We start from the raw sequence: 27,430 nt of genomic DNA on the forward strand, positions 1-27,430 counted from the left end.
GCAGAGCTTTCCCTTTTTGTTAATAAAAGTTCTGATTATTAGTTGTGAGGTCGTGTTTTATGATGTCACCCAGCAATGACATCAGTGCATTAGACCCCAGGCATAGCTACAGGTAAGTAAATTACCTGTGTGCTCAATTCTATGAATGCATGCTTAATTGAAAATTCATCTGTAATTAATTTCAAACTCGCAATGAGCTATGTGATTTCATATCCTGTTTTATACTCTTGTTAGTTTTTGTAGAATGGGAAACGTCATTGCGCAACTGCTTCTCTGTTCATATAGGATAGGTTTCCTTAAGATCTGAAGAATATATCTAGCGTATTATTACTGGCCCTGTACTCCTGATTAATCACTTTATTGCCTTGTGGAGGTGTGGCATCTACTTTCCAGATATCCATTCTGTAGAGATATCAGAAAAAATTACCACTGGCCAAAATGTATTGTTTAAGGAGAAGGGAAGGTAACGACTAAGTAAGCTTTATCAAAAAGGCCTATGTAAATACAGCCATAAGCACTTACAGTAATGCTGCACTGAGTCCTCTATCAAAAGAAGCACATGATTACTTGTCTCCTTTTTTGTAAACATGTTCTTAGGGTATCTGACTTCCTCTCTCAGAAAAATCTTTCATTCCGGGGGCCAGAGTCGTCTCCTATCTCCCCTCTCCTGCACCCCCTCCCATAAGAATCCATAAAACTCACTCCCCCACTCTTAGGAATGTGTAATCTGAGCTATAATGGCTAGAGCTGCAGCAGGAAGCTATGAAGACCAAGCTAAAATGGCAGCTGCAATCATAAACAAACAGAGAAAGCTTCTAGGGTTGTTTACTCAGGTATAGTAAAGCTTTCTGCAGAATAAATATAGCATCTAGGTGGCACTAATGTGGCAAATCTATTGGCAGTAAAATGTCAAAATAACCTTCCTTCTCCTTTAAACCATTCTTCATTTTTGGCTTAGCAAAATCAAGTATAATAGTAACTTTTTTAATCAGAGTTTCTAATATTTAAATATGTTTCCCTGGAATGTAGGTATGTTCTGCCAAATTCTCAAAAGACCCCCTTATTCTAGATAACAGATCCAATACCTGTATATTTAGTAAATCTTTTATATATTGTCCTAGAGTTTCTCTCGAATTAGTCCAACTCTGTCCTCTTTCTATCAACAATAACACGTCAAAGCAAGAAGAATATGGTAATTTCGCACACGGCAGAGGATAGAAACGTACTATAGGGATTCTAAAAATGTGACTTTCATCTTTAAAAAAAAAAATAAATTTAGTTGCAAGTTATTTTTTTCTTTATTATACTGGGCATAGCTTTTTTTCCCTGGCATATTAACCATCTTGGGGATAAGATATATCATTTATCTTGCAAAGTTACGCCATTATCACTGTCACTTTCCAAACGTATGTTCTTTTTCGCTATTAATAACTATATTTAAGAGATTATTGCATTTTGTCTGCATTTGTGAGTTGCAGAAAACAAGCATGCAGCCACACCAATGAAGGTGTAGTCCTTTAAACTAGAATATTACAGTATAAGATTATGTTAATGCTCACCATACTGTATTTATATATCTGTATATTATAGAAAGCCTGTTGCGCTAATGGCGCCGCTTTCTTTCTGAAATAAAAGTGGAAAAAAGTGCAAATTCTTGAATTAAATTATCAGTGAAAGACAAAGGTTTTGATTTATATACCATCTCCCTTTCCTGCTTCTGTACGGCCTAAGCTGTCATTCTGTGAGACTTCACTAGCCAAGCGTCCTTGTTAAAACATCCTATTCAAATGTCCAATACTAAGGAGATTGAGGCGAAGTGTAATTTAGGGTGATTTTCATTTCCTGCCATGGGAATCACTTCTAGAAATGCAATTTAACAATATGTGTTATAGTCTATGGGCCACCAGGTCCTGAATCTCAAGTCTATGATTTGCTGAGTGAATTTTTTTTTTGATCATCAAACTCCACAGACATGTTTGGAAAAGCTTTAGGTGGATGGCGGAAAAAAAAAAAAATAATTCGAAAACTTTCACTGTGCAGTTAAAAGTGTCAGAAAATATCATGTATCATTTACTGTGACATAAGGTAAACCTCACAAAATGCATAGACAGGAATTGAATATAAAGAATTAGTTCATTTATACATAAAACATTAATAGTTTGCTCCAATGCCTTTTTTTCTTGCTATTTTTTTTTTGGCAAAAAAAAAAAAGTGAACAATTAGAACTGCCAAATGAATCAAAAACAAAAAAAAAAATGAAAATTCAAGCAATAGAACAAACATTGAAGAGCTTTACTCAAAAACCTGAGGCTTTGCACTGGTTGTTTGCTTAAAGTATCATTCCTTAAACATTGTGCTTCCATTTTTATAACAGATAAAAATTAAGATGAACTAGAAAAAAGTTTTGTTATTGAACAGTGCTAGGACATACAGACAGAAATCCAAACACGTTATCTACACATAATACTGATTAATATCTAAAGGGATATAAGGGACATTAGAAAATGGGAACTTGTGACTTGCTTACATCCAAAAAAGTTAAATAAGTATCAAATAATGTTCATTTTTTTTATTTGTTTTAATATATGTACTATTTACAGGATACCGAAATACCTAGCTAATATATTTTAACACTACAGATTAAAAAAAAAAAAGAAAACAAACACACAAAAAAAAAGCAGTGGAATCCACATAAAGTATGGACTGAATATAAAAAATGTGAAGTCCACTGAATAACAGAAAGGGATTTAATAAACTAGTTTCCCTATGTCCGGGAGGTCAAGCCTGAGGTACCCCAGCTGTGGCTGGAGAATGCTTGGAATTGTACACGTGGAAATTAACTCTTTCAACAATTGACTATTTCAGCATTTGTATTGTGTTGTGTGAGGTGAATCCATGGTAGGGTAGAAATGGCCTAACAACTTTATATCTATATTTATGGATCGGCCCAAGAAAAGCCCTAAAGGAATCAGTTGCAAGAACACATGACTGAAATAAGTTGTGCACAATGCGTCACTAAACAACAATCGGTGGGCCACGGAATCAGCATCTCTGCCCAACATAAAGCCATCATTTTAATCCGGAGGAAATAATATGGAAGTACCTATTTTATTGAAATGTTAAACAGGGCTTTAAAAACGTAATCCATTTTGCTGTGTTCTCCGTGCTTCACCTCCCAAAGAATGCAAGTTATGGCACTCTCCACTGATAGAAAAGAACTTAAAAATGATGTTGCAACTATGGTAAAGCTTCTCAGATGTGTTCTATAAGCCATTTGCTTAGCTGAGATTAAAGGTTTGAGACATGCATGTCATAAACATATTGTTCTGAGATACAGCGAATGAATAAAGCATTGGTCATAATAAACTAGTATTGAATCTAATCAAGTCTGCACCAATTATACTGATGGTATGACACACCCCAAAAAATATATATATTGTTACAAGTGATTGTGATCAACGGTTCAGATTTTTTTTGTTTTTTTTTGAGGAAGGCTGCTAAAGAAGACCGAAAGGTTGGTCACAATCCCATAAATCAGATTCATTCAGTCCTTTGAGTGCCAGTCATTCTTCTCCAGATACATACCTCTTACTGACTAGTGCACTTGGACATTCAACATTCTCAATGTGGAGTGCTGACTTTCCCATACACATATATACATATAGAATTATACATTCCTACCTACATATTTGAGAGTGTGCCAAAGGAAAAAAAGATATAAAAAGGGCAGCCTGGAAGTATTTCTTTGTAAACATATAAAACAAAGTATGGAGAATGCCAGTGAGGAGACTTGTTAAGGCTGTATATTCAAGCACTGTATAACTGGATGTGGACAAAGAAATGGGCATGGGTTTGAGCGGTAAGAAAAGTCCGGCATTATGAATTAAACTGTGGTGCTGTCAACAGCTGATTGTTGGCATAAGCTGGCTATTGATAGCAGAAGTTAATAATATGCAGAGGAAGATGGCAGAAATGAATTCTGAAAGGTGATAGCCAGTCTTCTCCAGCAGTCAGCCTGATAACTTAAACTCGGCGTAACCAGGTTTGCATTTAAATGAAATATTCTTTCTTCTCCTCTGCGTTAACTTGGCTGCCTTCTGCATTTATAATGGCCGTGTCTGCATCAGGGGCATCTTCAGCTCCTTTAGCTTCATTTGTTAAATATGTCCCTACAGAGAACAAGATAATAATAATGAAAAAAAAAATTAGAAATATTTCACTTGTTGTCCAATGTGTCTTGTTTCATCGAAAGATTGATGTGCAGCCAAGCTGCTTACAATAGATTATCATATAATTTATATGCATCAGAATATTATAATCCACCACCTGAATTCAGATTGTTACTCAATTTCACTCTTTACCTGGGCTGGCTGGGAAATGTATAATTCATCATTATTTACAAATTACTGTTAGTCAAGAGTAAATGGAGGTATAAAACCATTATGCATTTTTGTATTAAATGATAATAGATGGGATATTGTATTCCAAGGTTTTCGATCAATGATTTAGACAGATGTTGAATTTACAGAGAAACCAGCGAGTTACTTTGAAAAAGGTGTGTAAACTAGTTGTTGATTAATTCACTTCTCAGTCTGTGTATATTACATTTAAAGTCTGGGTGGTTTCCCAATGGATATCACACCTGGAGATCCTTTTAATGCTCACTCAATATAATGATTTGGTGCACCAAGCATAGAATAGCAATACAGCATTCAGTAGCTTCGTAGTAAATTGTCTGACCCACACCCTATTACATTTGTTTTTATACTCCTGCACAAACAGCATTAACATATGATTACACACAATGAATTGCATTGTCTAATTGGTTCATAAACATATTAGATCGCAAGAACTTCACTTTATTGCATCAAACTATGAAGCGTCACTTGTATACCAAAATACTTAAGACAAAGGACCTACCGTATTTTTCGCCGTATAAGACGCACTTTTTCTTCCCCAAAACTGGGGGGGGGAAAGTTGGTGTGTCTTATACGACAAACTGCGTCTTCCTCTATGTGCCGCGGCTCTCTGCTACATCCTCGCTTTTATAAGCTTGCGCCCGTGCGTACTGACGTCATACGCACAGGGCGCAACCTTATAAAAGCACAAAAGCAGCTGGGAGCCGCGGCACAGAGAGGAAGACATCACGGGAGCCGGAGGCCGCTGGGGGAAGATAGGGGGGAAATGGAAGGTGCTTGGGGGCCCTGGGGGAAGCTGAAGAATGCTGGGGGTGCCGTGGGGGAGCTGTAGGATGCTTGGAGGCCCTGGGGGACGCTGAAGGATACTTGGGGGGGGCCCTGGGGGAAGCTGAAGGATACTTGGGGGGGCCCTGGGGGAAGCTGAAGGATGCTTGGGGGGGGCCCTGGGGGAAGCCTCATTATGTGCGAGCCCAGAGACAATTAACTTTATACAGTTGATATAAAATATTTTACTACAGTATTTGGTTCAGAATCTTTTTTTTTCTAGATTTTCCTCCTTTAAAATTGGGTGCGTCTTATATTCCGGAGCGTCTTATAGGGCGAAAAATACGGTAAATCTCTACTTCCCTCTTATCAGCTAAATGTCCGTGAATCATGAAATGACTTAGCATATGATATCCTGTTTATTAAGGAATTTTAGGGGGTTTCCAACTTCAGATGATACCTGACCCCAAGCGCTATTAAGCCCAAAGTTCAAATGAGCCATTCTGTGAGCTGCTAACCTTGAGGCCTACTGAGCCATTCTTGTTTCAACCTTAACACATTTGAATAGGAATGTATGTATGTATGTATAACTTTATTTATAAAGCGCCACAAGGGTACGCAGCGCTGTACAGTCTTACAATGCAGTAAAATTGAATTATGTACCTCTAAAGGGCATTTACTTCCCTACTGGTCATCCACTACCACAACCACTAACCTAAAAGGCTAACACATATGCCTGCCTAGAGTAAATGGGGAGAGGAAAGGGATGAAGATCATGGCTACACAGTGGTATTTAATCTATGTCAGCTCCTGAACTATGAAAATATAAATATGATCATCACCCAAACCGCAAATGATTATTCTAGGAGTGGAAAAGAAGTGGTGCCGAAACAAATCTCAGTCATTACAGATAAATTAACTATAAAGTTAGCATTATTATAGTTGTGCTCAGACCAAAAAAAATAATTTTGGTTGTGCCTTTACATAAGGCAAATATAATCATGGGGTGAAAAAAGCAGATACAGTATACCAAATTGAATGCATTTTGTTGAATGAAATATATAATATAAGGAAGCAACATGGGCTTATTCATATTTAGTTTGACTTTTATCCTGTTTTGCATGTTAGTGCATCATCTGGAATAGATTTAATTTGCTTCTCTCCATATAAGCAGTCTGTGACTACTCGGCTGTCTAAGCTATGACTCAGAACATCCATGGCCAATTGTAATAAATCAGCAAGTGGGAGACATATTGCCCACTTTAGCCATGGAAAATAGGGTCCTTAACATCATAACTGGAATAGTAACTTTAAGAAGATTCATTTGAAATGTATGTCATTGCCTAGGCAAGAATATTAAAGCATACATCTGTAATTACGATAACTCATGTGTAAGATTATTTGTACAAAAAAATGAAATCACATCATGGCATATTTGGAATTATATCACGGTAGGGGGAAAAATCAATGTGGCAAATACAACATTACTAGAGTAGAAACCTAGACCAACCTGTTGTTTATGAAAATATGTGTTTTCTATAAAAATCCAGCAAAGAACATTTTTGAAAAAGGAGGCACAATGATAAATAATATTGGTCCTGAGTAGAAGAGACCACCCTTTGTTGGAAGGATTCTAAGGGATATCCTATTACTAGTTTAACCTCAATGCTGTTTTACCACACAAAAAATGCTTTTTCTGGATCTTGTTGTAATAAGGGATGGAAAAGAAATGCAATATCAGTAACCCCCCCAACACAGAACTGAACACACAACTAAACTTATTTTGCTTATTGCCCAACATGTTAAGAGACTATTTGTGTGTACAGAGAAGAAACTTCTTATGTAGGTTACAAAAGAAGCAAAAGTTGACCCAAAGTAATATGACCTTTTGCTGAAAATAAATTACCCTTGTACAAAATCCTGGACTTGTTGCTTAATTGCTGGGCCCTGCATACGTAATTGCTCTTTTGACTTCTTACTTGGTTTTAATTTGTGCCTACATAGTATGCAATGTTGTATCAGACTATATTGAGTACTGTGCCCAGAAATGCGCATCATTAGACACCCTAACTTCCATGTTATGACATAAGCACAGACCAGTCCACTGAAAAAAGATGGTTTGGTGAAAACGATACCTTTCCAACAATCCCTAAAAAAGCAATGCAGAATGTGTGTTATGACAACAGTAAACCTACCTTTATGTCTTGCCAAGTATCTTCCAATCAGAATAATTGAACACAGTGTAACAAACACAACTACAGCTACAACTCCACCTATTAGCGCATGGTCAGTCGCAACTGGTCCAGGCAACGCATTGGGATCTGTCAAAATACAAACAGAAACAACTTAACATGTACATATTCCAAACAACTTATGTTGTGTTGGTGATTAATTCATTACCAGGATATCTAGCAGAAAAACCTTTTGCTTAAGCTCAGACAGAGATTTATTTGAAAGAGCCAAATTTAGATACAGCCTGACTATTTTTTTTCCTGGAAATTTAGCTCCATGCTATATAAGTGAAAAATAAAAGGAATTGAGACTGAGGAATCAGATAGCATCAGCAGAACAGAATGTGAATAATACATAATTTATCCAGCTAGGTCTCAGTAGGAAATCCTTGTACACCCTCATCATTTCCATGCAATTGCTGCCTGCTTTTTTCTACCTATAAAATAATGCATAGTGTCTTCTTGGTGAGACTAAAAAACTGCAGAGACTACAAATGAGAAGCATCCTGTGTGAATCCTAATGGTTTTGTTATATAAATGTATATTGTCGTTTTGTTTAGAAGACATTGGTAGCTGGCAAACTCATGATCACACTGTAGGAGAAACTGTAACGTATGGAATAAACCATGTCAGAGTCAAGCTGTAAATGTAATATTTTGCCTGCAGGAAAGGGCACCTGAAAGCTGTTTCATTTAATAGCACTGCTTCTGAGTGTTGACAAGGCACACCTCATGTGTAATAACAAATTGCAAATGTTCTTGCCATATTTATACTTACTGAAGAGGGTGAAAAAAACACTTCCACTATAGCCCTAAGTGGTATCATATTAGAAGAGGTATTATGAGAAATATTATGCACAAATTTGTACAAAATATTCACAAAGGTGAATGGATATATACACACTCCTCAATTTGCATCAATACACAAGATGTTTCCACTTTCCCCAATATGGGAAGTACAGGGACCGTGGATGCAAGAAACACCTTCCATGAGGAAGCATTGCTTCCAGAGCTCTTGTAAAACTTAAAAATGAGAAATATACTGTATATATATATACAGGTATGGGACCTGTTATCCAAAATGTTTGGGACCTGGAACCTTAAATTTACTAAAAGAATATTTAAAATTAATTAAATCCATTGGGATTGTTTGCCACCAATAAGGATTAATCATATCTTAGTTGGGATCAAGTACAGGTACTGTTTTATTATTACAGAGAAAAGGGAATCATTTAACCATTAAATAAACCCAATAGGGCTGTTCTGCCCCCAATAAGGGGTAATTATATCTTAGTTGGGATCAAGTACAGGTACTGTTTTATTATTACAGAGAAAAGGGAATCATTTAACCATTAAATAAACCCAATAGGGCTGTTCTGCCCCCAATAAGGGGTAATTATATCTTAGTTGGGATCAAGTACAGGTACTGTTTTATTATTACAGAGAAAAGGGAATCATTTAACCATTAAATAAACCCAATAGGGCTGTTCTGCCCCCAATAAGGGGTAATTATATCTTAGTTGGGATCAAGTACAGGTACTGTTTTATTATTACAGAGAAAAGGGAATCATTTAACCATTAAATAAACCCAATAGGGCTGTTCTGCCCCCAATAAGGGGTAATTATATCTTAGTTGGGATCAAGTACAGGTACTGTTTTATTATTACAGAAAAAAGGAAATCATTATTAAAAATCTGAATTATTTGATTAAAATGGAGTCTATGGGAGATGGCCTGCCCGTAAAACAGAACTTTCTGGGTAATGTGTTTCTGGATAATGGATCCCATACCTAGATAGATAGATATAGATATATAGATATAGACCGCCCTATACGAAGTGCAATAGAGCAACCAATCCAAAATTAGTTTGCATACGTCTACTGCAGTTAGAATAATAAATAAATATTAAAGCAAGAACACATCACACAATGTACAATGAATTTGGGGGCATAAACAGTATTTTGCAATGGGATGGGGTACAAAACTAAATGATGATCAAGATCAATACATGGCAGTACAGGTATGGGATCCCTTATCTGAAAACCTATTATCCAGAAAGCTCTGAATTACGGAAAGCCAGTCTCCCATAGACTCCATTGTAATCAAATAATTGAGAATTTTAAAACTGATTTCCTTTTTCTCTGTATTAATAAAACAGTACCTGTACTTGATCCCAACTAAGATATAATTACCCCTTATTGGGGGCAGAACAGCCCTATTGGGTTTATTTCATGGTTAAATGATTCCCTTTTCTCTGTAATAATAAAACAGTACCTGTACTTGATCCAAACTAAGATATAAATAATCTTCATTGGATGCAAAATAATCATGTTGGGTTTAATTAATGTTTTATTGATTTTTTAATAGACTTAAGGTATGGAGATCCAAATTACAGAAATACCCCTTATCCGGAATACCCTTGGTCCCGAGCATTCTGGATATTCAGTCCTATACCTGTACTATGTATTAGACACATTTAATTCTGTTTGATAGATAATATAGAAATCATCATCAATATCATCTATCTATATTTATCACATTTATATTTCACAGATATAAGAGCATTGCTGTCAGCAAAACATGAAACAAAGAATTTTATTTGATTTCAATGCTAAATGGAAATGGTTATTGCAACTGGCATTGCAGGTTATGGTATATAGAATAAGGTCTCCGCACAATGACTGCTTTGAGAATAACTTCTCAGGAAAACAGGCGGATCGATAACTGTATTAACCATACTGACAGACCCACCTGTGTGGCTGATTGATCCATTTGTGCGTCTCTGTGACTATAATGAATCCTTGTACTCTACGTACACAACTGTAAACTACTGAGCAAAAGGATTGCCAAAGAAATTGCCCTGGTCACAAAACTAGAGATAGCAATGGTTGATTTTACCTGGCTAAAATATCAGCACTGGGCACCCATTTCTACCAATTTTCCGATAAACTGTTTGCATCAAAATCAATAGCTCTTTGTTTGTAGCTGTAGATCAGTATTTCTCATATTTTAAATCTGGAAGACCCTTCTTGGCTAATTACTACCCATATGCGGTGGCGGTAGCTGCTGCTACCCTTATACTGATTCTAGCCAGGGTCAGACTGGGGGGTGAAGAGCCCATCAAGGATGCCACCCCAGGGGCCCCGCACCCCCCAAGGTGCCCCCGACCCACGTCTCCTAGCTCCACAGGGGCTCCAGCCACTGCCCGACATCCTCACCTAATTGCACATAAGTGAAACGCGTCAGGGGAGGGACACCTGTGGGCGCGGGGGAACGCCGACTGGGGTCGGGTCTTGGCCGCTAGGGTTACTAAGGTCATTTGAACCCTAGCAACCAGTTAGCCGCTGAAAAGCCAAATTGAAGAGTTGCTGAACAAAAGGTGAAATAAATAATAAACTACAAATAATAAAAAATGAACCAATTGACCAATTGCAAATTGTCTCAGAATATGAGTCTCTACATTATACTAACAATTAACTCAGTTAACTCAAAGATGAACAACCCCTTCAACGAGTGAACAGATAGCCAGTCCGACCCTCAATCTAGCAAGCTCATAATATTGTAAGTACCATAGCTATCCCATAATATTGCACGTACCACAGTAGCATAATATCACAAAGCAGCTTGTCCTGTAATGGCAACATTTGCATAAAATAAGCTTTGCTGAGACCTTTAACCCTATTTGTCATTTCATTTGTGATTAGAGGGGAGAACCGCTGCAATAGAGTTTACTCTAAAGACGTACAGTATGCAAACCTGCTTCATAGACATTATGATTATTGAACATAGAATAATAACTAAGCTGTATGTTTCTAATACACCGGACCCTCTTCACTATACAGTTCTATAATGCTTTTATTTTTGACCATTTTTGGTACATGTGCCTTATCCCACCCTAATATGTGTTATTTTCTATCCAGCACATCAACTTTACTTAATTGCATTAATATGGCAAAATGGTCTCCTTTGTGTAAACTTTCAGATTACTGATCTGGGGAAAGGTCTAAACGTTTACCTGTAAAATCCAGTTCTCCAGAGGAAAAATCTTTTATTCTGAAGATAAAGATGCTGCATAGGAATTTTAAATTGACAGCTGGATTTAAAATCCACTATTATTGCCTTCTATAAAGGGATCATATAGATATGACGAGGGCTTACTTTTAGTTTATATGCATATAAATATTTGGCAGAACATATGGAGAAAGCTTATTCTATACAGACATTCATTTTATTTCAGACATTTGGTTTTGCAATATAGTCTTATTGCTTCCTCTGATGGTAAATTGACGTGACCCATACATTCTAAAGGGACACTGCCAACATTGGTAAAAACCCCTACTTATCTCTCAGGCTGTAGATTTTGAATTATTCATCTCTCAAACATATGAAAATCCCATTGCTCTACACAGCAATAAAAGGGTATACATAACTGGTATCCAGAGTGTATAATTGTGAAACAAGAACCCATTGCTATTGACAAAAGGCATGGTCAAATGCTACCAATAATTTAAAAATAGGACAATATAATGCCAGCTACCATTCTATCAGGTCTACTCATCCATTCTAACCAATCAGATGTTTGCATTCAAACAGTAGACCTCTACCTGCTGAGTGGTCCATGATACCTGCCATATGGATTCTAAAGATTACTAAATAATAAATACTGGGTCAAAATAAACCCATAAAGAGCCGGTTTTCTTATAGAAGAGTCAACAGGTATATCAGAGACCTGGTTATTGGACTGTACCATTAGCAACTTGCCAGGTTCCCTAGTAAGAGCAGCCATAGGGCTTGAGATGATGTTTTGTAGTTTTATTTTCCACAGCTATATTTTAAAAATAAAGTGGAACACAATGCAATGGACAATAGTGTTGCAGCTCCATACAACATTTGATTATTAAAACACTATGTAAGCCATTGTTCTCAACTGCATTACACCCACTTATACACAGACAAACCCCTGATTAGTAAAAAACCTTCCCCACTTTTTGATCGGCCAAGCTCTATTGAGGCCTAATAAGTGACCATCCCACTTTAATCAGAACCATTGAGAAATGCAGCCTCCTTATTTAATAAGTACATCTGTTATCTGGAAAAAACTGTTATCCAGAAAGCTCTGAATTACAGGAAGGCCATCTCCCATAAACTCAATTTTATTCAAATAATTCAACATTTTAAAAAGGATTTCCTTTTTCTCTGTAATAATAAAACAGTACAGGTATAGGATCCCTTATCCGGAAACCCGTTATCCAGAAAGCTCCAAATTACGGAAAGCCTGTCTCCCATAGACTCCATTTTAATCAAATAAGTCAGAATTTTAAAAATGATTTCCTTTTTCTCTGTAATAATAAAACAGAACCTGTACTTGATCCCAACTAAGATATAATTACCCCTTATTGGGGGCAGAACAGCCCTATTGGGTTTATTTAATGGTTAAATGATTCCCTTTTCTCTGTAATAATAAAACAGTACCTGTACTTGATCCCAACTAAGATATAATTACCCCTTATTGGGGCAGAACAGCCCTATTGGGTTTATTTAATGGTTAAATGATTCCCTTTTCTCTGTAATAATAAAACAGTACCTGTACTTGATCCCAACTAAGATATAATTACCCCTTATTGGGGGCAGAACAGCCATATTGGGTTTATTTAATGGTTAAATGATTCCCTTTTCTCTGTAATAATAAAACAGTACCTGTACTTGATCCCAACTAAGATATAATTACCCCTTATTGGGGGCAGAACAGTCCTATTGGGTTTATTTAATGGTTAAATGATTCCCTTTTCTCTGTAATAATAAAACAGTACCTGTACTTGATCCCAACTAAGATATAATTACCCCTTATTGGGGGCAGAACAGCCCTATTGGGTTTATTTAATGGTTAAATGATCCCTTTTCTCTGTAATAATAAAACAGTACCTTGTAATTGATCCCAACTAAGATATAAATAATCCTTACTGGAGGCAGAACAATCCTATTGGGTTTAATTAATATTTTATTGATTCTTTAGTAGACTTAAGGTATGGAGATCCAAATTACGGAAAGACCCCTTATCCGGAATACCCTTGGTCCCGAGCATTCTGGATAACGGGTCCTATACCTGTAACTTGTACTTGATCTCAAGATATAATTAATCCATATTGGAGGCAGAACAATCCTATTGGGTTTAATTAATGTTTAAATGATTTTTTAGTAAACTTAAGATATGAAGATCCAAATTATGGATCCTTTATCCAGAAAACCTCATGTCCTGAGCATTCTGGATAATAAGTCCCATACCTGTATTTCTGAAATCTCCCAAAATAAAATTCTGTTTAATACACACATTTCCTTTCCTGTAATAAAAAGTCATTCTAAAGGGGGAACTTTCATAAAAAACAGAAAACAATATTTATCTACTTGACACATATCAATTTGTTGCACCTTCAAAATGAACTTTAAAGAACAGCACCAAATTCAGCCGCATTGTCTCCATTAAAACTCCCGCCTGCTTTTTTTCCTCCATAGAGCGGCAAATTATTTTGATCTGCTTTAGATATTATTTCATTTCGATACAAGCTCCCTTTATTGTGTTATTATTCATAGCAAGCATTTTAGCATTGATCTCTTAAGGCTTTTTATCAGAGGTTATACAATTTCACATAATTTTCATGAAGCAAAGTGTTTTCCGATTAACTAGACTCTGAGGGACGGAGCTGCAAAGTGCTGCAAGGAAAATGCATTATGAGGTTCAATTTTATGTGCGAGGCTATATCTTCCTTCACTCTCACCAGTCTCATATTGGATTCAGTTTAATAAATGTGCCCTGGAAAATAAGTCAAAAAGTAGATCTCTTTATAAGTTTATATTGCATACGCGAATGATGACCTTAATTGATTCTTAATTGATAGGTGCTGGAATCTGTCCCGTTTCAGTTCGCCGAAAAATTTGCTAAACTGCTGAAAAATTTGCGAAACGCATTGAAGTCAATAGGCAACTTTTTTTACACAACAATTTTTACGCCGACAAATTTTTACGCAGGCAACATTTTTATGCTCAACTTTTTTTCTTACTCCCAATGCAAGTCAGTGGGTGATTTTTCTCATTCCATATGCATTTAGGTCAATGGGCATTGTTTTGCAGCAACTTTTTTGTGTCTGCAACATTTTTGTTTTGTTGAATTTTTTGTCTCTGCGATATTTTTGTCAAATGTATTTTGTGGCGAGTTTCTACAGCAGTTTCATGAAAAAAATCGCTGATGGCTAGTGATGAGCAAATCTGTTCGCGAAATACATTTGTCACGCAATTTTCTTTGTCGCCTGGTTCTTTTTTGTCGCCCACGTCTATTTTTTTGTTGCCCGCACTTTTTGACGCGACCGTGTCCGATTTGACGCAACTGCGCCCTTTTTTGCCACGAATACGTCCAATTTGACTGGTGAAATCTATGCCCCCGAATTTTCACAGGAGGCTTCGCAAAACAATTCGCCAATGGTGAAATGTGGAAATACGATGCAAATCCAAGCCTGCCAAAAAATTCACTCATCATTAATAGTTACTCTTTATGCTTTATTTATTTTTTTTTGTAACTTAAATTTTATTTGGTTTTAACAGCATTATTTTTCATACATTGTTCGTTTTCTTGAAAATCAATACAGGAAATAATGTATCAAATTACCGAAATCATGTAGTATAAAGCCAAGTAGAGTCTTATACTTGTAGGTAAGAGAGAAGGGGGAAAGAGAACAAGAGGGGTAGAGAAACTTTATGCTTTATTTTATATCTGTTTAGTATTGTTTTGCAACTTGCCTCTGGTACTTTTTAATTGTTCAAATTGCATTCTGTACATAGTGGGGCCTATTTAAAAACAATGGTGTTGGTGTTGCCAAGACACTCATTTATTATGGGTAAAGCAAGATCCTTTTCCAAGCACTGGTGTGAACATAGTAAGTTAGGGTAAAAAAAGACACATATTAATCAAGTTAGCACCTAACTGCTAGTTGATCCAGAGGAAGGCAAAAACCCCATCTGAACCCTCTCCAATTTGCCTCAAAAGGTAAAAAACTTCCTTCCTGACTCCAAGATGGCAATTGGGCCAGTCCGAGTCCCAATAACCCTAAAAATGCCAAGCTATCTTAGGTATTGGGCAGTAGAACTGATTCAGGGAGTATCTGTTACATCTCAGGTACGTAATTTTCTGTGATTCAGGTTGAACATTGTTCTTTTGAACCAAATGCAGTTCTTAGTATCTACCTAAGCATTGTAAAATTATTATTGACTAGTTAATATCGATGCATGGACAATGATTTCTTTGTATGTATGTATGTACAGTATGTATGTATGTATGTATGTCCAGCTTCTGGTATCCCAAAACACCATATTAATTTTCACATAAGTTAATTTTATTGCTGACCAAAGTACAATGTTTTTCAGCTTCTTCAACCTTCATGGCTGCCATCTTGCCTTGCCGGTCATCACACTGTCTGTGCTGGATTCTCTTAAGACATGACATACTGTGTAAAAAGTGGAGTGAAGCATTACCAGATATGTTGCCCAGGGCAACCAATCAGCAATTAGATTTTAACAGTTAGGGGTACAGTTATTATGCTGTGTAAAAAGTGGAGTTAAACATTACCATTGAGGTTGCTCATAGCAGCCAATCATATCTTTGCTTTGGTTTTCTTACTGCTGAAATCTAATTGCTGATTGGTTGCCCTGGGCAACATCACCAGTAATGCTTCACTCCAGCATGTTTAATATACCCCTAAAACCAAACATCTAATTGGCTGCTATGAACAACATCACCAATAATGCTTCACTCCACTTTTTATACAGCATGATAAATATACCCCTTAGTGTAAAAAAAAGGCAGAGGCATCAATACATAAGTTCCATAAAGTGCAGTATGCAAAGTGCAATTTGTGATGTAAATTGTCATTTTTTTACCCACAATTCAGCATTTCTTTTCCTCAGTTCCAGTGTCATTGCAGTCAAGATTGATATTATATCTGATGCTTTAAAACAAATACAATTAGGGGCATGTGATATGATAAATCAAATGCAATTGTGGAGATTGCTTCACTTTTAGTGCTCTTCATTATTATGATATATATGCTTGGTTGACGTCTGCTCTGCCTATTTACTACTACTTACAGTAACAATAGGCCCATGTGTGAGCAAATTGGAAAAGGAGGAATAGACACATTGGTGCTGAGCACAATTATAGGAAACTTCAAGTACAGGTATAGGATCTATTTTATGGAATGCTCAGGAAATGGGGCTTTCTGGATATGGGATCTTTCCATAATTTGGATCTCCATAACTTAAGTCTGCTCAAAATTTTTTAAATATTAAATAAACCCAATAGTAGTGATGAGCAAATTTTTTCTTCAGGCATGGATTCGCAGCAAATTTCCACATTTCGCCTTTGGCAAATTGTTTTGTGTAACATTCGTGAAATTTGATCACAAAAATTAGCGGGGCGCGTAAAAAGAGATGCAGTCACATCAAAATAGGCATGGCCAAAAAAGGGCGTGGTCGCATTAAATAGGGCATGGCCAAGTCCAAAAAAGGCAGTCGTGCCAAAAAAGGTATGGGTGCGTAAAAAAAGAAGCATGCATCAAACAAGAATTTTTGAAAAAATGGGGCAGATCCGCTCATCACTACCCAATAGGTTTGTTTTGCCACCAATATTGATTCATGCAGCTTAGTTGGGATCCAGTACAAGGTACAATTTTATTATTACAGAGAAAAGGGAATCATTTAACCATTAAATAAACCCAATAGGGCTGTTCTGCCCCCAATAAGGGGTAATTATATCTTAGTTGGGATCAAGTACAGCTACTGTTTTATTATTACAGAGAAAAGGGAATCATTTAACCATTAAATAAACCCAATAGGGCTGTTCTGCCCCCAATAAGGGGTAATTATATCTTAGTTGGGATCAAGTACAGGTACTGTTTTATTATTACAGAGAAAAGGGAATCATTTAACCATTAAATAAACCCAATAGGGCTGTTCTGCCCCCAGTAAGGGGTAATTATATCTTAGTTGGGATCAAGTACAGGTACTGTTTTATTATTACAGAGAAAAGGGAATCATTTAACCATTAAATAAACCCAATAGGGCCGTTCTGCCCCCAGTAAGGGGTAATTATATCTTAGTTGGGATCAAGTACAGGTACTGTTTTATTATTACAGAGAAAAGGGAATCATTTAACCATTAAATAAACCCAATAGGGCTGTTCTGCCCCCAATAAGGGGTAATTATATCTTAGTTGGGATCAAGTACAAGGTACAATTTTATTATTACAAAGAAAGAGGAAATCATTAAAAAAAAATTCTAATTATTTGTTTTTAGTAGAGTCTGTGGAAAGGCCTTCCCATAATTTGAAGCTTTCAAAATAATGGGTTTCCGGATAAGGAATCCTGTACCTGTACTTTAAATGAATGGTGTCAATGCTTGCAACAAGTAGCATCCATTCTCATTCAACTGCACCCAGTTCTTGCCCAGTTGCAGCGGCAGTTGTAAATGAGCCCTGTTATGTTTTTTGCTTAATTTTTGAATATTTCTGCAAATATATCCTGAAGCATCAGAAAATCTGTTTAACCTTGGCTATGTGCTGGCTGCCTTTGTGTTAGGTATGCAGGAAACAGATATGAATGCAAAAAGGAGTCATCCTGCCAGGACATCTGCAAGATAAGGTAGGAAAGTCTTCTAGCAAGTTTTTACGTTTCTCAAGGTGGTTTTCACAATTAACTTTAGTTTGAACTAGAACAGTGGTTGCTACAGTACAGCTGAAATGAGAAAATAACAACATAATGGAATCTGTTTATAGCTTTGCCAATATTATTTGCCATTTACCTATAATATGGAGAACATAAGATGCAGCTGTTTGCCACCTTAGCATTGTGTCTCATTATATTCAAAGGCTGCACTCTACTTTTCCCTAATATTAATTTATTAAGGGATATTAAAGTGGCTTTAGGATCTGCACTTCTTGCCTTTGTAAAGAGACTGACACTCTATCATGAAATCTTTCTTCTACATAAACAAACAGACAGGGTCGGACTGGGGGGTGCAGGGCCCACCGGGGCTCCCGCCCCAGGGGCCCTGCAGGTGTCCCAGCCGCGTCCCCTAACCCCCCCAAGGGCCCCCCTAACCCCCCCCGAAGGGCCCCCGCCTGACGTCCTCCCCGAGCGCGTATAAATTGAACGCGTCGGGGAGGAACAGTCAGTAGCGGGGAGCGCCGGCAAAGGTCGGACTGGGCCGCTGGGGCCCACTAGGGCCGGGGCCCACCGGGATTTTTCCCGGTGTCCCGGCGGCCCAGTCCGACCCTGCAAACAGACCATACTAATGTGAGGTTTTCTAATGCATTATAGTACTGGGCCAGTAACCGTTTATGACTTCCCTTCATAAAAATGATTGTGATTAAGTAAAAAACTAAAAATGTCATTATATTTTTGGGGCCACTATTGAATAAAATTGCAGATTTTTTTTTAATTTATTTTTTTAAAATAAGAGTCTATAGGGGTTATGTAATAAAAGGGACTAAGTTTGCCCAGGTATAATAACCCATAGCAACCAATCAACAGTTAGCATTTACTGGTCACCTGTTTAAAGGAATACTGTCATGGGAAACATATATTTTTAAACACTGCATTGAAATCTGTTTTTCAAAAACACAAATAAAATTTTGATATTAAATTTTAAAATTTCACATGGGGCTAGCCATATGCTTCATTTCCCAGGGTGCCACAGCCATGTACCTGTGCTCTGATAAACTTAAGTCACACTTTACTGCTGAGCTGCAAGTTGGAGTGATATCGCCACCCGCCCCACCCCCTACCAGCAGCCGATCAGCAGAACAATGGGAAGGGAGCAAGATAGCAGCTCCCAGTAGGTATCAGAATAGCACTCAATAGTAAGAAATCCAAGTCAGGCTTGGGACTCCTCCAGTTACATGGGAGTAGGAGAAACAATAGATTACCTGAAAGCAGTTCTAATGTGTAGCGCTGGCTGAAAGCTCAGACTCAGGCACAATGCACTGAGATGGCGCCTACACACCAATATCACAGCTACAAATACATTTGTTGGTTCAAGAATAAAATTTTAAATGGTAGAGTGAATTATTTGCTATGTAAACAGTGTCATTTAGAAATAAAAAGTATACCATAAAAATCAGGACAGTATCCTTTTAAAAGGAAACATCTTATTGGTTACTATGGGTTACTGCTCCTGGGCAAACTTAGTGCCTTTTATTACATATGCAGGTATGTCCTGCAAATATTCACTAGTAATAAAATAAAATGAAGGCAGGGATAGCCTCAGCAATTGCAGGGCATATAGTGGACTATTTTACTTACTCCTGGTTGAATGGCTGATTACTCACAAGCAGCTTGCTTTGATTTGTCAGACTACATTGGTTCACCTACTTGGGCTCTGCTTGCGAGTTACCTAATAACCAGCAAACAGGTCAAAGTCCTGTGATGCTTTCAACTTTCTCCTGTCATTCAAATAAATAGAAGGCTTTAAAAACTTGTAAAATATCTCCACCCTTAATTGGGTCAAATAGGTTCTTCTGGAATAATGTTGTCCGTGGGGTAGTTACATTTATCTGTAATTCAATTACTTACACTTGTTAAGCAGATCTGAATATACGATTCAGATGTACTGTACATTTGCACAGAGCTATTGTATGTGCTTCCAGCTCCTATTGTTCCACGAGAAGTGATGAGCGAAATTTTTTGGCAGGCATGGATCTGTGGCCAATTTCCACGTTCCGCCATTCGCAGATTTCACCACTAACCACGAGTGTTGCCAATGCAACCACTAAACTCGGGGATGTAGGACAGTGTTTAGTTCTTGGTAGGTAGATAATGACACCATAATTAAACCATAGATTTTTTTTGTTACTAAACAAAAGGCAAACAGTATCTTCATGCACTCATGATGAACAAGGGGGTATACCCTTAAAGGAACAGTAACACCAAAAAATGAAAGTGTATAAAAGTAACTAAAGTCTACTATAATTTATATAAATAAGCTGCTATGTAGCCATGGAGGCAGCCATTCAAAGGAGAAAAGGCACAGGTTACATAGCAGATAACAGATAAAACATTATTGTATTCTACAGAACTTATCTGCTATGTAACCTGTGCCTTTTCTCCTTTTTTCCAGCTTAAATGGCTGCCCCCGTGGCTACACAGCAGCTTATTATATAAATTATAGTTGTGTTACTGTAGCAAACACACCAGTTTTACCAGTGCAGGGCAACAGTGCATTATATTTTCATTCACTTTCACTTTTCAATTCACTTTCATTTTTTAGTGTTACTGTTCCTTTAACTCTATTGTTTAACTTTATGATGTACAGTACAGCGTAATTTTAAAAATTAATAGTGACATTTTTAAGGAATAAGTACTAGAAACACATTTACCAAAGACAAATAGATTGCATAGAAAGAATACTTGCACAATAAATAGATGTATAATAAAGACAAGTCCCAATACGGCTGCTTCCAGTGGAATAATCTGATTATAATACAACAAACTGAATGGAGCATTACTAGCCTTACTCATAAGTATCAGAGAGTGGGAAGAAAATGGGAAATTTAATAAAACATATACTGGTGTGAGTTAAAATAAAAACAAAACAACATTTACAGATCCCCTTAAGACACTTCAAATAAGCAAAGCTCCGAGCCTAAGCACATGTGTCAGGTAAATGATGATGAATTAATCAAGCAATAAATAGCACTACAGAAGGAAATAAGGGAAAAACAGCCCCGGAGCACATGTGACGTACGTTCCTGTCTATCGGGACCGGTGCCTCCAGAGTTCATATCAGCAAGCTAAGCTTAACTGTGCAGCCGGGGAGGATGGAGACTAAAATAGCCCGAGAGTTGTGTTCTAGGGCTAGTCCTCCGAGACCATGAAATATTCTGTCACACCCAGCAAAGGGAGAAAAAAGGTACCACAGTGATAATTAAAGTGATATCAGCAGCAAGAACACACATACTAATAACAGCCAAAACAGAGAAGGACAGGGAAGGAAGCCCAATGACCCGAGTGAAGCAAAAGGGAAGAAGGGCATGACTAAGCTAGGAGGCAGACCCCCCCCTTTTTTCTCCCCCCCTTCCCTTTCCGGATATCCCAGTGTTACAGGCCAGGGCAAGGAAATAAGAAGGTCCCTCCCCGGATGTTAGCTCACCAGATCTTTTCGGCGGGCAAGAGGAGCAGGAGCTGACAGCATCCCGCCCTCCCTCCCCAATGGGTTAGTGTCAGTAGTCGCAGTGTGGGGGGTGGGGGTCGACGTTGAGCCCCAGAGGATATTAAAAAGGTGCAGTGAGCGGGTAACCGGGTAGGCCTGGGGTCACCAGGGAGGTGGATAATCCCAGAATGGGACTTGGGTAGTAGGCAGGACACAGGCTCCGGGCCTGGGCTCAGGGTCAGACCTCTTTGGAGGATATAAGTACTGCTGTTTAATGTTTGAATTTACAAACGGTTTAATACTAGTTATGGTTGTTGATATATAGAATTGCTGATTTATATTAAATGATTTGCAATAAACAACTGCGGCCTTCTCTCCCCAATTAAGTGTCCGTTGTTTCATTGGGAGCAAGGGGGTAAAAGGGTGGGGGGCAACAGGCTCAACGCTGCATTAGTCAAGAAAAGCTTTCAGCCCTTATACTCAGAAGTTATATTTTCAGCTACAACTTTCACCATCTTCAGCTGAGCTTCTTTATAAAGAATATGTTTGGAAACAATATTCCCATTTTGAATGTGAAAGGGAAGCAGATACCTGTTGGAATGATTCAAAGATTATTGGGCTCGTTTATGTTGACAGATGCTGTGGGCAACTTGTGCATTTCCCCCCAGTGAGTTGAGCGTAACACCACTTGGTCCTTCATGCCTTCTGCTTTGAATCAAGAGCTTGTTTTTAACAACTAAACCCGCGCCTATGTGCAAACTAACAATAACAATGTGTAAATTGTAAATACAATTATAAGGAAAAAGAAAAAAAACACCAAAGCCACGCACAGTGTTTTTCAATTAAATAACTTGGCCTTTTGGTAATGCAAATAGAAATTGTATTCACACCTGTGGCCAGTAAATTAAATTAGCCAGAGCTGTCTTCCTCCACCTAATCCCATGTGGTAAAATGTATTTTAAGAGTTGGCGCCAATCTTAAATTAATAATCGAATCAAGAGATGCTATTCCTATTGACACTCAGGAACCCTAGAGCTACTGCCACCTGCTGACCAGGTAGTAGCTTCAGGGTTCTCTGTCCTGCATCAATAGGCTCAGAATACTTGTGCCTAAAGATATTACTTGCACACTGAACAATGGAAATTACAGCAGAGGGACTTCCACACAATGGCGTCCGATTTGCAACAAAAATGCATGCAAATGTTGCATTTTTTTGGTCAAACTGCCCACAGTTGCATCACATGTGACACACCTGTATCAGACACAAAGCCTACTTGCTCTTGCATTCTAGGAAAAAACATGGCAATTGCACTTGACATTAAACTTTGCTCACTGTGTCTGTGATGTAAATGAGCCCTTATGTTTGATGTACAAGAATGGGATCTATTATGCAGAAACCCCACTATGCAGAATGTTAAAAAATATGAAAAAAATAAATGTTAATGAGCACAGCAATGTTCATACAATAAGAAGAAAGGGAGAATACTGTATATGATTATGTCCAGGCCCGGATTTGTGGAGAGGCCACAAAGGCCCGGGCCTAGGGCGGCAGAAGTTTAGGGGCGGCATGCCGCCCCGCCGCAAAAAAAAATGTAAATTTGGCTCCCATATGGAGCAGTCGGGACCTCTCCCCACTGCTCCGTATGGGCGTTTGAAGGAACGCATGCGCACTGATGGGGTCGCTTTCGCGCATGCGCACGGGGGCGCGCTTTTGCGCATGCGCACTGGGGGGGCCACGCTTTTGCGCATGCGCACTGGGGGCCGCGCTTTCGCGCATGCGCACTGGGGGCCGCCCTTTCGCGCATGCGCATGGGTGGGGAGGGGGCGACCGACAGGGGCGGCCTCGGGGCGCCCAAAACAGAAATCCGGCCCTGTTTATGTCTGCCAGAGTAGGCAAGTAGCCTCTTAGGGAAGAGCACTTTCACTAATCAACTGCTAAACTATGAGTTTCTAGTGACACCAAGAGCTCTGCTGTGTTCAGGTATTTAGGATAAAGGTCCTGTCACATCCTACAGTATCTGCTCATCTGTTCAGTGGTCAACAAAAATGTGCATCAAAAAGGCACATTCGCGTAAAAAAAAATGCGCCTGAGTTTAAAAAAAAAAATGTCCGCCTTTTCGTGAATTCTTCAGCAGTTTTGGATATTTTTCAACAAAGTAAAATGGGTCATATTCGCTCATCACTAAATGTGAGTTGTGCGAGGCAGTCAAGCCATATGTTCAATCTGAGTTTTATTCGAGTTTCTTTTGAGTTTGAAATAAGTGAAAATTCGATAGGAGAGTTCAATCAATTTTGAAAAACAAACTCAATCAGAATATCCAAGGCAATTGTGACACTAATATCTACAGTTAGTACTAGTGGTTGTATTTATAGTTTATGTATGTGAGTGTATAGTTAGGTAGGTGTGGGTTAGGTGTGCTGGGTTTACTTGGATGGGTTGAACTTGATGGACACTGGTCTTTTTTCAACCCTATGTAACTATGTAACTATGTAACTCGAATTTACAAATTTGAAAACTGATAAATAAGCCCATTATTGTCCATATCACTGGACAAACTTGAAATACTAGAATATATTTTGCCCACAAGAAGTCATTTTTGTATCCATATGAAGTTCCGTATTTCTGTAAAATCAAAAGAAGCATGTCTGCCTACACTAATTTATGGTGCTTTTTAGAAATAGCTGATTATACTGTATGAGATGGACAGTTATTCCTATTACATATGAGTTGTCTTTATGGCACAACTTACTGCAAGCTTGTAAATTAGCTCATACATTTTACGATGCACTTAGCTTTAAGCACTGGTATATTAATTCTTTATTTTCTTAGGTAACGTTTCATCTTATTTGTCATGCAGAGCAGGTGATTGTACTTTACTTTCAAGAAACCCCAGTTTAGCTGAGACAGGTGAGAAATAGCTTCTTTTTGGAAAAAAATATTAACAAACATAGGTTTGGAAACCATTGTATTTTCTCTAATATATCAAGGATGGTTTTGCCTTGGTACTTTAGAACAGCACAGTGTACCATAGAATGATTGGCAAAAGTATTTTCTGTTCATCATGCAATGCTTAAAATACTTTTATGAGTTTTATAAAAGTGCAAAGTGTACTTCTTAGATGCAATTTGGCTTTTTTTTCCACACAATGCAAAATTTTCCCAAAATGTCATAAATGTCAAATTGTCATTGCAGTCGCCCACTAAGCAGTGGCAGGCCAGATAGATACAATTTTTGGAGATAAACTTACAAGTTGCAATAGTAATTCTAGTAAAGGTATGGGACCCATTATCCAAAATGCTCGGGACCTGGGGTTTTCCAGATAAAATGTGTTTCCATAATTTGGAAATTCTATCTTAAGTTTACTAAGAAAATTATTTTAAAAGTTTTTAAACCCAATAGTATTGTTTTGGCTCCAATAAGGATTAATTATATCTTAGGTACTGTTTTATCATTGCAGAGAAAAGGGAATCATTTAACCATTAAATAAACCCAATAGGGCTGTTCTGCCCCCCAATAAGGGGTAATTATATCTTAGTTGGGATCAAGTACAGGTACTGTTTTATTATTACAGAGAAAAGGGAATCATTTAACCATTAAATAAACCCAATAGGGCTGTTCTGCCCCCAATAAGGGGTAATTATATCTTAGTTGGGATCAAGTACAGGTACTGTTTTATTATTACAGAGAAAAGGGAATCATTTAACCATTAAATAAACCCAATAGGGCTGTTCTGCCCCCAATAAGGGGTAATTATATCTTAGTTGGGATCAAGTACAGGTTTGTTTTATTATTACAGAGAAAAGGGAATCATTTAACCATTAAATAAACCCAATAGGGCTGTTCTGCCCCCAATAAGGGGTAATTATATCTTAGTTGGGATCAAGTACAGGTTTGTTTTATTATTACAGAGAAAAGGGAATCATTTAACCATTAAATAAACCCAATAGGGCTGTTCTGCCCCCAATAAGGGGTAATTATATCTTAGTTGGGATCAAGTACAGGTACTGTTTTATTATTACAGGGAAAAGGGAATCATTTAACCATTAAATAAACCCAATAGGACTGTTCTGCCCCCAATAAGGGATAATTATATCTTAGTTGGGATCAAGTACAGGTACTGTTTCATTTTTAAAAATTAGAATTTTTGCTTATAATGGAGTCTAAGGGAAATGGGCTATCCATAATATGTAACTTTCTGGGTAATGGGTTTCCGGATAAGGGGTCCATTTACTAATGCTTCATATTTTTTCATATTTATCATGGGTTTTAGCACTAAATGCTGTTGAGGTCTCTGTTTAATTTTTAGAATTTTTTATTTGATTTGTAAGCGCACAAATACTTTCTTTTTCATTTTCATTGCACATTTAATTTGTTTGAGCTTTTTTTAATTTGGGTTTAATTACTAGAAACACCCAAACTGCAAAAAAACCCACTAAAATCAGACTATTGATAAATGGGCCTCTTATTGTGCCTCACTTCCAGTGTGCAGCATTATTTATGGCATTAACATGCAATTCACTAGGTACAAGTCAGCTGTATCTATTTATGTTCCTACCTAGATGTAGCTGAGAATGATGGACATCATAAAACATATATGCATCCTTCAATTTTAAATGAATTTATTTTATATGAATACATTACTGACCGGAGGTCTAACAGTTCATTTAATTACTAGTTAAATGGTTGTTGTTTTCCATATACTACTGCCTGTGATGTCTTTAAATAGTTGGTTTAACAGCATAAAGCCAAGGGGGTTCACTTCAGGTAGTAAGACTGTGTATAATTGCTAAGTATTCTCCATGGATGTTCTTGCTTTGGAATAGACATCTAATTTCCATGTAGGTAAAACAACCTCTCTATTTAGCTGAGACTCTAAAAAAAGCAGATGGCAACTTTAAACACTCAAGGTCAAGTAGCTCAAACTGTGCTTCAGTGGGAAGGCATATGGTTATCTCTTTAACGTGCCCCCCAGTCTGCCTACAGGATAATAGACTGGGCACAATTTGCTACTTTTGCAATCTGTTTTGCCCGCAGAAAGGCTACATAATTTACTGTAGGTTTGATGTGTTGTGAACCTTTTCAAAGGGAGTATAGATATCTTTCCCTACAGATCACTATTATTCAAGCAGGCAGATGGAATACACAGAATACAGAGGAATACATGCTTTCAGCCATTTTTCAACTCTTAAGGGTTAAGTGCTCAAGCTTGGCCTGCGTTATGTGGCATTTATATATATAACACAGCTTTATAAATGCACCCTTTACTGGGCAGCACAGTGGGTAGTATCTAGCAGTGCTGGGTTCTTGAGTTCAGTTCCAGCAAGGGCACTATTTGCTGTCCCTGTGTCTCTATGGCAGTCGTCCCCAACCAGTGGCTCGTAAGCAACATGTTTCTCTCCATGTTGCTTCCAGTGGCCTTAAAGCAGGTGCATATTTTTTAATTCTTGGCTTGGTTTTGGAGGCATTAAAACCAGATATACTGCCAAACAGAACCTTCTGTAAGCTTCCAGTCCATATTAGAGGGGATTATAGGCAGATGGGGGATGTTCTTTTTCCCATAAAAACAATCAACGCACCCCTTTAGATTAGAGGAAAGGAGCTTCCATTTGAAGCAGCGTAGGGGGTTTTTCACGGTGAGGGCAGTGAGGTTGTGGAATGCCCTTCCTAGTGATGTGGTAATGGCAGATTCTGTTAATGCCTTTAAGAGGGGCCTGGATGAGTTCTTGATCAATCAGAATATCCAAGGCTATTGTGATACTAATATCTACAGTTAGTACTAGTGGTTGTATTTATAGTTTATGTATGTGAGTGTATAGATTGGTAGGTG

General features: G+C 37.7%; 1 protein-coding gene across 3 annotated transcripts in view; it reads right to left on the reverse strand.

Moving 5' to 3' along the window:
* Window positions 1–1,297: 1,297 nt before the first annotated feature.
* Window positions 1,298–27,430, reverse strand: part of cadm2 (cell adhesion molecule 2) — a 958,543-nt gene continuing 932,410 nt past the window's right edge. For 2 of the 3 annotated variants that reach the window (XM_031895847.1, XM_031895846.1), the window contains 2 exons: window positions 7,379–7,504; window positions 1,298–4,169 (listed from right to left, as the gene is read on the reverse strand). In XM_031895847.1, the coding sequence (XP_031751707.1) occupies window positions 4,051–4,169; window positions 7,379–7,504 (245 nt within the window). In that variant the 3' untranslated portion in view covers window positions 1,298–4,050. 3 annotated transcript variants of the gene reach the window in all.

The sequence above is a fragment of the Xenopus tropicalis genome, chromosome 2, assembly GCF_000004195.4.
Source record: "Xenopus tropicalis strain Nigerian chromosome 2, UCB_Xtro_10.0, whole genome shotgun sequence".
NCBI classification, from domain to species: domain Eukaryota; kingdom Metazoa; phylum Chordata; class Amphibia; order Anura; family Pipidae; genus Xenopus; species Xenopus tropicalis.